This window comes from Cynocephalus volans, chromosome 6, assembly GCF_027409185.1.
Source record: "Cynocephalus volans isolate mCynVol1 chromosome 6, mCynVol1.pri, whole genome shotgun sequence".
NCBI lineage: Eukaryota > Metazoa > Chordata > Mammalia > Dermoptera > Cynocephalidae > Cynocephalus > Cynocephalus volans.
In genome coordinates this window covers 38,089,513-38,102,634 of record NC_084465.1, presented here as the reverse complement: position 1 = coordinate 38,102,634, position 13,122 = coordinate 38,089,513, and the positions used below count along the sequence as shown (strand labels likewise).

The 13,122-nt window shown below is 36.1% G+C and overlaps 1 protein-coding gene across 1 annotated transcript in view; it reads left to right on the top strand.

Annotated features, from left to right (window-relative positions):
• The window catches only part of CFTR (CF transmembrane conductance regulator), a 151,802-nt gene that overhangs the window by 31,579 nt on the left and 107,101 nt on the right, over nucleotides 1-13,122 (top strand). Inside the window, exon 9 of the mRNA XM_063101034.1 lies at nucleotides 2,310-2,492. Coding sequence (XP_062957104.1) covers nucleotides 2,310-2,492 — 183 coding nt within the window. The remainder of the gene's footprint in view (nucleotides 1-2,309; nucleotides 2,493-13,122) is intronic.

Genomic DNA, 13,122 nt, shown 5'->3' with positions numbered 1-13,122 from the left:
AATGTTTATAGTTTATCCATTCTCTGTGGTATTATCTTGCAATTAAAAACTACGTTAAAAAGAATGTTTAATGGTATGTGAACATTTACAATTTATTATGTTAGAAGAACAAGTCGCAAACATCATATATAATTTTTATGAATTTAAAACAATCATGTACATGATTTTACATATACATAAAATATATATATAATATATATGTTTTTATTTATATATTTATATGTGTAAAAGAGTGGAGGAATATCAGTTGAAATGTTAAAGGTAGGTTACTGCTCAGTAGTACAACTATAGGTGATTTCTATTTCCTTCTTTCTGCTTTTCTGTGTTCCAATTTTTCTGAAATAAGTGTCTTTTGTAATCAGAAATGTAAGTTATTAGTGACAGCAAGCTTCCATTGGTCCAGATGCCTATTGGATAAAAGTCCCACTTCTAAGCATGACACCCGAGCCCTTTAACAGCCTTTGTCATTTTGCCATATACATCTAACCCAACTACTCACTATCCCTGAGACATACTCTGTTATTTTTAAGCCTAAATCATTGTGCACATGGATCCATCTTCCTGGAACACCTGTAAACATTTCTTGTTCTTGTGAAATCCCACTTACATCCTTCATAGCTAGCATGTATGTCATTTATTTAATCAAGCCTGAGTCGCTGGCTCTCTCAAATGTACTCCAATAGGACTTGGTGTGATTTTTAATTGTTGCACCAAGCACACTAGGGTATTAATATCTTTTCATGTGTCATTCTCCCATGTGGGATTTTTGAAGTGGTCTGTAATATAGAGATGGTGCTGAATAATGTCCATTAGATAAATGTCTAAGTAATAACAAATGCATTTTTCTCATTTTTTAAGACTTTTCATTGTCCACTCCTTAAAAGCTCGGGTTTTACTTGTCTGATGACTGAGGGGGATGTCAGCCACCCATATCATAAGAACTCAAAACAGTGGTTGTCAAGTTGACATAATTTTTCAACATAGGTTTAAGTGGTGGCAAAGGATTTAATTTCCTGTTTATTGTAAATCGTCAAAGTATGTTAGATGGTTTTTTGTCTACACTTTGGAGCTGTAGTTTCAGTGTGTTCAATTTATGAAAAATAATTTAGGAAGTCAGTACTCATCGTCAAGCCAATCAGCTAAATACAACCTCCTTTCTATCGGAAAAAGTGTGACTTTACTTTAAAATACAAATAAATGATTTGTGTTAATTAATTTATTAGATTATTAAAAAATAAAGTTAATTAAACAATTAAAATATCTTAACCCCCTACTCATTTGTGAAATTTAATTCTAAGATCGATGACACACATAGATTGTCTTAAGTTTGGAATCTGGGTGAAATAAAATGCTGCCTCCTTCAATAATTCTTGCTTTACTTTCATGGGACCCTCTTTCAGGAGAAAATCATTCCCTTATGGTTTCCTTTGTTTGAGTCCCAGAGGTTTTTATACTCTGGAAAGTTCAGTATAGTAAGACTAGTGCTCACTAGCATGGTGAGAAGGATGTCTCTTCTGGGTAAAACAAGGGGAGGATAATTGTGAGAGGAAAAATGACAGACAGCAGACAATTCTCAGGCAGGTTAATTTTAGGAAAGTCTTCATTTGGATGTTGAGGATCTGAAAATTGATTCCCTTGAAAGTAGGTGTACCATCTTCCTCCTGCTCAATCTTCAGGGCTCTTTCCTTTGGTCTGAAGACCACTACCCTAAGCTTCCGTTGGGGGCAATAGAGAGGCAAGGAATTTTCAAGATGGAATTTCTTCTCCCCAGGAATTCTTGTATAAATGAATTCATTTGAATCACGTGGCAATCTCTTCACATTTATATTTAACAATAATTACCTAAAGAAATGTATTTGAGCTCTCAGAGGAAGGTGCTACCAGCATGACAGAAGTCAGATTTGCATTATAATCCTACTTTGTGACCAACTAGTTATGTGACTTTAGTCATTCAGGATTAAGTAATAATGTTTATGTACCCAGTCTATATAGAAGGGGTCTGGGTGTATGCGTTTATATGTACACACACATATCCGATTCTTAATTTAATTTAATTTGATAATGGGCAAAGATCCGAGAAAAGGCAATTATGTTTCAATTAAATACTGTGGTTAGAATTTTCAAATGCTTTGGATCATGTGCTTTAGAAACCATGTGCTAATGTATAATTATATATTTTTTATAATATTAATAATGCTCATATAGTATAATGGATGTTGTGCCATGTGTCCTTTAAATGAATCATACATAAAACACAAATCTAATAAGAATATCTGAAAAACCTTTTATTTTCAATGTGTTTTTTACAGGGATTCGGGGAATTATTTAAGAAAGCAAAACAGAACAATAACACTAGAGAAATATCCAATGGTGATAACAGCCTCTTCTTCAGTAACTTCTCACATCTTGGTACTCCTGTCCTGAAAGATATCAGTTTCAGGATAGAAAGAGGACAGTTGTTGGCAGTTTCTGGATCTACTGGAGCAGGCAAGGTAGTCTCTTATTCCTCATCATTAAGAACTTAATTTGGCATGCACTTTTTTTTTTTTTTTCTAATTTGTCTGCAGTATAAGAAGGTATTTTGGAGAAATTCTTACATGGGTATTAGGAGAATGCTTGGATATAGTGTCCCTTATAATATAAATTGTTCCACTGATAATTTCATGCAGGCTTTTGTTTTCTCATATTATTTCCAGTGACTTTTTCTTCTATGTCATTATATTTTGCAAAGCATTCAATGCAGTGTCATGCACATGGTGGGCATTCAGTAACTTCATTGAACAAATGAACAATCCATTTTTACCAGTCTGTAGCACAGACATACATTCAGAGCTGGCCCAGGAAATTCATGGTTTAGATTTTCCCTCAGTAACCACACAGGTGAAAGATCGCCATTTTGTTGACATTAGAATTTTAAAGAATGGACACAGACTCACTTATCATATATTATGAGGAAACATTATGGAGGGTATAGTTTTTTGAAGAAATACATAGGAATGTTAATTTATTCTGAGGTCAGCCTGCTCTCCACACCCTGAACAACTTATGAACCCAGTATACTTAGAGATGCATCTGACAAAATCTAGCAGGTTCAAAAGAAAAAGAGCTGAAGAATCAAATTTTATTGTCAGGAGAAGAGAAGACTTTATAATAATCTTCCAGGATATGAACTGTCATGCAGATAATTATAAACACTTGTTATCTTTTAACTATCAGGAAAATAAATTTAAAGGACATGAAAGAATCAAATTAGAAATAAGAAAGGGCTTCCTGATATTGGAATGGGCTACTGAGGGCAACAGGTATTTGCTTTGGAAGTTTACAAAAATAGGTCTTTGTTCTCATTTAAAAATATATATATATTTATTTATTTTTGATTATACATATTTATGGGGTACAGAGATAACTATCAGTATTTGTATACAGTATGTGATGATCAAATCAATATTATTAACATGTTTATCATTACAAATTGTAATTATTCTTTGTGTCCCTTACCCAGTTACTCCCTAACCCTCTTCCCTCTCCCCCTTTCTCACCTCTAGTAACTATAGGTCTGTTCTCTCCTTCTGAAAGTTCAATATTTTACTATGGTCTGTCTTTTCTTCTTTTTTCTTTTCTTTCTTTCTCTCTCTCTCTCTTTCCTTCCTTCCTCCCTCCCTCCCACTTATGAGTGAAGATATGCAGTATTTCTTTTTCTGTGCCTGGCTTATTCCCCTCCCCCTCTCCCTTTCCCATCTTTAGTAACTATAGGTGTGTTCTTTCCTGAAAGTTCAATGTTTTATTGTGGTCTGGTTCCTTCCTTCCTTCCTTCCTTCCTTCCTTCCTTCCTTCCTTCCTTCCTTCCTTCCTTCCTTCCTTCCTTCCTTCCTTCCTTCCTTCCTTCCTTCCTTCCTTCCTTCCTTCCTTCCTTCTTGTTCTCATTTTGCCTGTCATTTTAGTTGTGGTACTTTCTAGAAATATAAGAAAAAGTTTAGTGACCTCGTGATGCTTTTCAAAATACTTTCTGGAATTATACCCAAGGACATAGAAAGAAAGAAAGAAAGAAAAGAAAAGGGGAAGAAGGAAGAAGGAGAGGAAGGACGAGGCAGTGGTGCTATAAAGTAAAAATTTAAATGAAGATAGAAAATAAGACTCCCCAAAAGCAATTGTTTATTAATATCTAAGATGGGGAGAGCCATATTTTGAAGAATTTGGTTTGAGACCTGGGAAACAAAATGGCACAGAAAATTTCTAGTCAATGAATTTGGTGTCCACAATGCTAGTCATACAATTTGCTTATTTCCCTCTCCAGTTGTTTTCCTATATGAAACAGGCCCTTTAACTAAAGTAGGTATAGCTGTGCATTTTCTTCTTACAAAACGTTTTCCTTCTTAGAGTATTATTATTTTCCTTCTAAATCTTGTAAATATTACTAGCATTTTTCATTATTAAAAAAAAGAATGGTACCATAGGAAGAAGTGATACTGATGAAATTACAGATGATGTAAACAAAGATATTTGCTTATGAGAGGATAGTAATTGTGTTTCATAGAATTTTAAAAATTAATTCTGTTTATGCATTTAAGATCAATTCTATAAAAGATGTGCAAAAATAGGTTTGGAATTACAAATTACAAGACTTATAAGCAGTTAAATTTCAGGCAGTTCTATTAAAAATTGATGAGCAGATAATTACTGTCTGGAGTCGCTATTGCATCTTATGGGAAGCAGTTATAAAGACAGAGTCAGATGAAGATGGTTGTCCTTCAGGAATAATTAAATACTTATGAGAAATAGAGTTTACCAGCTCAGTCTAGGAGGCTGCCTTTTTGTAGTATTAGGAATGGAACATTTTATAATTTTTCTGGACAGAAGATCTAGCTAAAATATAAGATTAAATAATTGAAAATATTAACATTTTAAGTTAAGTCTCACCCCACTCAATTTGGTAATTTGTATCAAAAGCCTTAAAAATAACTTAATAATTCTTCTATTTGTATGTCATCCTAATATGGTTGCATAGATTTTATATAAATATCTTCATCACAACATTTCTTTCAGCCAAAAATTAGGGGAAAAACCCCATAAATGTCTAATAATAGGGAATTGATCAGACATATTTTGGTATAGGCATATATTGACATGTTATTCAGTCAATAAAAAGGATCTTGAGGAATGACTCTGAAGGATGTATATGATATACCCTTAAGTGAGGAAAGATAACAGGTTACAAAATACGTACCTTATGATCCGTATTTTATAAGAGCATATGTATGTATATATGTATATGTATGTCTGGAAGGACAAATGTATCAACTTGTTATCTCTGAGATTTTGGGTGTATTTTACATATCTTTTTATATAAAAGGTAGCATACCTTAAACACAGTTTTCTTCCTTGCTTTTCTCACTTAAGTATATATCTTGGAGGACTTTCCATGTTCAAAGCACAGAGAATGTCCACATACATATCTACTGCTATGGTCTGAATGTTTGTGTCCTCCCAAAATTCCTATGCTGAAATCCTAAGCCCCAAGCAGATGATATGGGAGAATGGGGTCTTTGGGAGGTGATTAGATCACAAGGGTGGAGCCTCATGAATGGGATTAATGCCTTTATAAAAGAGACCCAAGAAAGATCCTCACTCCTTCCGCCATGTGAGGACACAGCAGAAAGACAACTGGCCACCTGTGAACCAGAAAGCAGGCCTTTAGCAAACCCAAAATCTGGTGGCACCTTTATTTTGGACTTCTCAGCCTCCAGAGCTATGAGAAATAAATTTCTGTTGCTTATAAACGGCTCAGTTTATTATATTTTGTTTAACAGGCAGAACAAAGACACACAAACACACACCTTTGAATAGCTACATAATATTCATGGTATGCATGGATATTCTACAATGCAATGAGTCACTATTGATTGCCATTTGAGTTGTTTCCAATATTTTGCTAACACAAAGAATTACAGTATAAATAACCTTGTATACATGCCATTTAGCACATCTGCAAGTTTATAAATAGGATAGCTTCCTATTGATAGTCAAGCATTTATTCACTTGTAATTTTGATAGATGTTGTCAAATTTCCCTCCCCGAAGGTTGCTCCAATTTATACTCATGCAATTCAGGCTGTATAAGGGTGCTGATTTCCAACAGATGATATCACCAAAAGATGATATCATCTAATTTTTGAAATTTTCCCAATCTCATAGGGGAAAATAATACGTCAGCATATTTTAAATTTGCATTTCTCTTATTATGAATAACGTAAAGTATCTTTTCATATGTTTAAAGTCCACTTATATATTTATTTTTGGCAAAGTAGCCATTCAAATACTTTGTACATTTTTCCTAATGGGTTGGTGGTATTTTCCTTTTGATTTTAGGATTACTTTATATAGAGGGAAATTACTCCTTTCTATGATATAAGTTGAAAATGTTTATATCAGTTTGACATATTTTCCTTTTTTCCTTTTGTTTTCCATGTAGACTTTTTTTTAAAAAAATGTGGTTTAATTTATTTTTTATTTATTATTATTTTTTAACTCTTTGTGTGAATGTTTTATTTTTCAGTTTATTTTTTAATAAGTAATGTACGCAAAAAGAAAATTCAAAAGTTACTAGAGGGTGTATGATGAAGTCTCTCATCACCTGCCTCTCAGTTTTTCCCCACTAAGCCAATCATGGTTGACTAATACATTGTTACTAGTTTCTTGTTTATCTTTGCAGAGCTATTTTAGGCATTTATAAACATATATCTATTTTTCCACTTAAATGATATACTACCTACAATATTTTGCACTTTGCTTTTCCCTCTAATTTATCTTAGACTTTTTTTAATATCAGTAAAACCCCTTCCATTATTTTAAGAGCTGCAGTTTATTCCATTGTACGGATGTACCATGGATATATTTAACCATACCCTTTTATTTTATGGCTTCTGGATTTTGAGACACAGAAAGGTTTTCCTCACTCTGGGTCCCCCCCCCCTTTAGGCATCCTCCAATGTTTTCTATAAGTATTTTATAATTTTACTTTTTGCACTTCTTTGACCTATGTGGAATTCATCATGCATGTGGTGTGAGATACAGATACAATTTTTTTGTATGCTTTCCAGATGGCTATAGAGTTGTCCTGTACCATTTATTGAATAATCCATCTTTCCGTCACTGATTTTAGATGTCACCTTTATCAAAGTAACTCTTTTTACCTGCCATATGTATGTATATTTTGGATGGCTGGCCGGTATGGAGATCTGAACTCTAGACCTTGGTGTTACAAGGCTGTGCTGTAACTGACTGAGCTGACTGGCCGCCCTCCCAAAATAATTCTTTTATGCATTTGGATCTATTTTCATGCTTTAGATTTTGTTCCGTTGGTTTGTCTATTTATGAACTAGTGACATGCTTTTTAAAGTTATTAAGCCCTTGTAATTTAATATAATGCATTTTAATATAATTAAATTATCAAGTAATTATAATGTCATTTAACATTCATTTGACAAGTTTATTGGATAGCTACTTTGTGCCGGGGAGTATTCTAGGCCCCGAGGATATAGTAGTGAACAAAATCCACAACATATCCTCACCCCCATCCCAAGGAGCTCACATTCTAGTGGGAGATGAAAAACAAAAAATAAATAAAATATATGGGATGTCACATGATGATAAATACTGTGAAGACAAGCAGAGAAGGAAGATTGGTGATAAGGTGCAATTTTAAATAGTGGGATTTGGAAAAGCCTCATTGATAGGTAACATGTGAGCAAAGACTTGCAGGAGGTGAGGAATTAAGCCATGTGGATGTCTGGGGAAGAGTCTTCCGGGTAGAGGGTAGAGTAAGTGCAAAGCCTTGAAATGAGACTGTGCCTGCCAGGTTCAGAGAACAGCAAGGAAGTCAGTGGGGTGGCACAGTGTGAGCCATGGAGGGTAGAATACTGTCAGAAAAGTAATGGGGTTCCAGACCATAAAGGGCCTTGTAAAGACTTAGGCCTTTTTTTTTTCTTTTTTCTGGGTGACATTAGAGGCCGTTGGAGGGTTTTAAAGAAGTAACACGATCTTATATTTTAATGGGTCAGTTTGGCTAATGTTAATGTGAGTAGAATCAACCGTAGGGAGACAGGGGTAGAAACAAAAAGATCAGTTAGGAGGCTATTGTGCTAATTCAGGTGGGAGATGATGGTGACTTGATCCAGGTAGTAATAGAAGTAGTAAGAAGTGGTCAGATTCAGGATATGTGTTGAAGAATTAATGGATAAATCGAACATGGCATATGAGAAAAGTCATAGAGGAGTCAAGGATAAGTCCATGCTTTTTGGACTGAGTAACTGGAAGGATGAAGGTACCATTTACGAGAGAGATTATGAAAGAAACAGATTTTGGGTGGAACTTGATTTTGGAATGTTAAGTTTGAAATGCCTATTGACATCCAAGTAGAGATGTTAGTTTGTTGGATGCACAGGTCTAGTTTCAAGGGAGTGATGGCTGGCAGTGTGAAGATGGGGCTGGATGAGAGTCATAAGGGCAGAATATTAATAAGAAGAAAAAGGGGATGAGGTGTGAGCCCAAGGGCATTCCAACTATAAGAGGTTGGGGAGGTGAAGAAAACCAAATAAAATAAAAGTCTGAGAACATAAACCTAGTGAAGTAGAAAGAAACTGAATGAGTATGGTATCCTGGAACCCGAGAGATGTCAAGAAAGAGGGAGTTATCAACTAGTTCAAATGATCATTCATCAAGTGAGATGAAACTGCAATCAGTTCATCACTGTATTTTGCAATATGTTGATCACTGCTGACTTAACAAGAGCAATAGTAGAGAAGGTGAAAACTTGACCAGAATGAAATCAGAGAGAATGAAAGCAAGACTTAAAGAGACCAAATGTAGACAAACCTTGATGACTTATTCTTGTAATATGTTTCTGTAATCCACTTGCTAATTATGATTTTAATATGTTTCTGGAGTCCACTTGCTATTATTTAGGATATTTTTGTATTTATATTCATAAGTAAGAATAATCCTATATATTTTTAGGAATCTACATAAGGTTTTGTTATCAACAATTTTTTAAAAAAATTTTTATTGAATCAAAATTGATTATACATATTTTTAGGGTTCAACATTGAGATATATTGATCAAATCAATATTGCTACAAATCATTATTCTTTATGCTACTTGTTCAATCTCTCCCCCTCTACCTCCCTCCTCCCCTCTCTAATTACCCTAGATTTCTTCTCTCCTTCTGAAAGAATAATGGTTACTCTGTTGATTTTGTTGCCTGGATGATCTGTCCAATGCTGAGAGGTGTGTTCAGGTCCCCCAATATTATCGTAGAGCAGATGCTTCTTCCGTCACTCTGAAATGGGCTTTGTGGAGAGAAACATACTGTTCTTTTCTTTGTCTCTGCTGGTGATTCTTCTTGAGTCAATGCACTCCAGTGTCTGGTGGACCATCTGCATGGTGGTTGTGGCGTCTAGCCACTTTCATAGCAGCCATGGCTATGGTGGTGGCTGTGGTGGGCCACCCACATGGAGGTGATATTTTTGGCATGCTCCTTGGCACTGGCAGTGTGCCTGATTGTGGGAGGGTGTTCTGGTCCCCTTCTCCATGCCTCAGTTCCCTGGGCAGGCCCCGAGGCACTGGTGTGGTGTGCCTGGTTGTGGGAGGGGGGGGGTCCAGTCTTCTTCTCCATGCCTCGGGTCCCCAGGCAGGCCCCCAGATGCTGGCAGTATGCCTGGATGTGGGAGTGGGGTCCGGTCCCCAGCTCCAGCCTCATGTCCCCTGGCAGGCCTCAAGGCGCTGGCAGTGTGCCTGGACCAGAACTAATTTTTGTCCTTTGCCTACTTCTTAAACAGGGGAACTTCCTGTGGGAACCAGTCCTTGTCCTTTGCCTACTTCTTAAACAGGGGAACTTCCTGTGGGAACAGTACTTCTTCTGGGAACCAGTAACTCAACCAGTGGTTGAGCTAAATTGCTGCTTTGCTGCTGTTTCTCTAGGGAAGGCTTTTTGTGTAGCTTAGGGTTTAATGGTTGACCTTATAGGTACTTCTGGCTCTCCAGAGACGTCGTGCACCTGGGTTGTGTAGAAACTCTGATCTGGGCCTGAGTTTTTTCATCAAACTGCACCCCATGCAATTCTGCATTCCTGACCAGTCTCCTCTGAGTGGTCCTGTGCTGATGACCTGTCCTTGCTGTGTCCCATTGTTCTCCAGGTGGGCCCGTCTCCCCCACTGCCCATGCTCCAAACACTTCCCATGGGACAGGCCCTGCGCCAGTCCCTTGTGATGACTCACTGGCCTCTTAATGGCTCCCCTTTTATAGCTGTCCTGGCTCCTTGCTCCTGTGTGGGTCCATGGGAACCCTATTAGTGGTGTTGCTGTCCTGGGGGCTACTAAGGCCCTCTTCTCCCCTGCCACCTCCAAATAACTCCATCTGAAGGGCATAGCTGTGGTTTCTGCCGGCTCCTGCTCCATGCACTCATCAGCTCGAACCTTAAAGCAGCCACAGCCGAAAATGCTCAGAGCAGTTTTCTCTTTCTCTCATTGTGGTTTCTCCCACCTTCACGACCTCCATAGGTCTCTTCTCTTCCCCGAGTTCCAGCAGCCCCAGCCTGGCTGATGTTACATTTTTATACTTGTAAATTGGTTGATTTGTGGGAGAGAGTGACGCTGGGAACCATCTATTCTGCCATCTTGACCAGAACTTTGGGGCTAGTTCATTATCAACAATTTTGAAGTTTGTCTTTTCCTTGTCCCACCTCCATCCAGATTCCAGAACAGTTTAAACAGCACTGGAATTATCTGTTTTTAATCATTTGATAGAATCCCTTCAAGAAGCTGTTTGGGCCTATTGCTCTTTTTGGATATAGGTCTTTGATAATTTTAGTTATTCATTCTGTAGAAATTAGCTTAAGTGTTTTTTCCCTCATGCAGGGTCAGTTTAGTTACATGGTTTTCATTGGTATTTATCCATTTCATTTAGCTTTTCAAAGTAGTCTCTTATGAGTCTTCTCTTTTTGGTTTATTTATTTCTGATATTGTATTTTTGCAACTTTCTTTATCATACTTTTCTTCCTCATTAAGTTGCTATTTAAAAAACGAAGATTCCCAAGAACTAGCTTTTAGATTTACTCCTTAGTTCAACTGTTCTGTTGTATTGTTGTTCATTAGTTTATGATTTTATCTTTATCACTTCTTCCTTCTATTTTTTTTCTGGTTATTTGGTTGTTCTTTTGTTGCTTTTTTAAAATCTGTACATTTTCCTCTGGGTAATGTTTTAGCTATAAATCATGGATTCTAGTATACAGTGTTTCTACTATATTGTTTTCTAGAAAATCTATAGCTTTGGTTTGTATTTTCTCTTTGACCCAAGAGTTTCCTAAGAGAAAATTTAAAATTTTCTGGATAGAAAACAAAACTTCTTTGTTTTCTAAAAATGTTGTCTGTATTATTTCTACTTCTTGGAAATTATTATCATTTTCATATGTCTAATAAATAGTCAATATTCGTGCTTGTCCCCAGACCATTTAAAAAGTGAATATATTTGTGTATTTCCTATAAGTAAATTAGAGCTCAACATAGATATTAAATCTATATTATTACTCATGGTATTTAGGTCTCCTACATCTTCATTTACCTTTTTTCTACTTGCTCTGTAATTAACAGATAAACTTGAACTAAAGCCTTCTTCTACATATGTTTCTCCCTATCATTTCTTATGGGTTTGTAATATTTGCTTTAAAGATATTGCTTTTTAGATTTAATGCAAAGATATTCATAAGTATACTCTAGCATTATAAAGTATCTTTCTTTTTTCATTGAATGTCTTTGGGCCTAAATTCCACCTTGTCTAATATGAGTAGCCTGTGGTTTTGTTTTTCTCAGTTTTAAGTTCTATTTTCAACGTTTATGATAATTTTTTTTTTTTTTTTGGTATGTCTCTTTTACTTAGTATAGAGTTGGGTTTGTTTTTAATTTAATCTGAAAGTCTTTTCTTTTTAATGGATGAGTTAAGCCAATTAAAAATAAACTGATTTATATATTGTATTAGTCCATTTTCTGTCTCTGGTAACAGAATACCTGAAACTGGGTAATGTATAAAGACATGAAATTTATTTTTCACAGTTTTGGAGGTTGGGAAGTCCGAGGTCCAGTGAGCACATCTGGTCATGGCCTTCTTCTTGATGGGAACTCTCTACAGAGTCCTGTGGAGACACGGGCAATTGCATGGTGAAAATGGCAAGAGCACTTTAAAGTGCTCACTTCCTCTCCTTGTAAGGCCATGAGTGACACTCCCATGATAACCTACTAAACTATAAACCCATTAATCTGTTCATGAGGACAGAGTCCTCATGATCCATTTACTTTTTAAAGGCCCCACCTTTCAAATACTATAATCAGATTACCCACCCTCTTATCACTGTTACAATGGGGATCAAGTTTCAATGAGTTTTGGGGGGATATTCAATCCACAGCATATAATTTTATTACAAAGTGTGTCCTCCACACATTTTTTGAATATATTAGCTAATATATTTTTGAATTTGTTTATAAGGGTTCTTTTTATAATTGTGGTAAAATACACATAATAAAATTTATGATTTTAACCATTTTTAAATGTATAGTTCTGTGGCATTAAGTACATTCCCGTAGTTGTGCAACCATCACCTTCTTTAGTTGATTTTAATTTACTGATTTTGTAGATAATGTTTCATCTGAGTTCTGTTGTTACTGAACCCAAATACGGCTGCCTGACCCAAACAAAAAACACTGGCTTGGCTTGCCAAAATCTGTTACAGAACCCAGGGCATTCAGCACCTGGCTGAGGCTTGCCAAAATTTTGTTACCCCAGGGTATTCAGTTCCTGGCACCAAAATCTTGTTGCTGAACCCAAGTCCAGATGCCTGCCACAACCAAAAAACAATCGACCCAAAAGTCAATTGTTGAAAATGGAAGTCAGCTTTTATTTAGGAATACCAGTGACCTGAGGAGAGATTTTAGTCCAGACCATCTCTCTGGTAAACCTGAAGGAGAATGGCCAGACTAAAACCATCTCAAAGACTCAGATTTACCGAGGTGTTTTTAAAGAAGGGATTGAGGGAATGGAATGTAGGAAGTGAAAAGCAAGAGGGAGGAGGATGTGAGC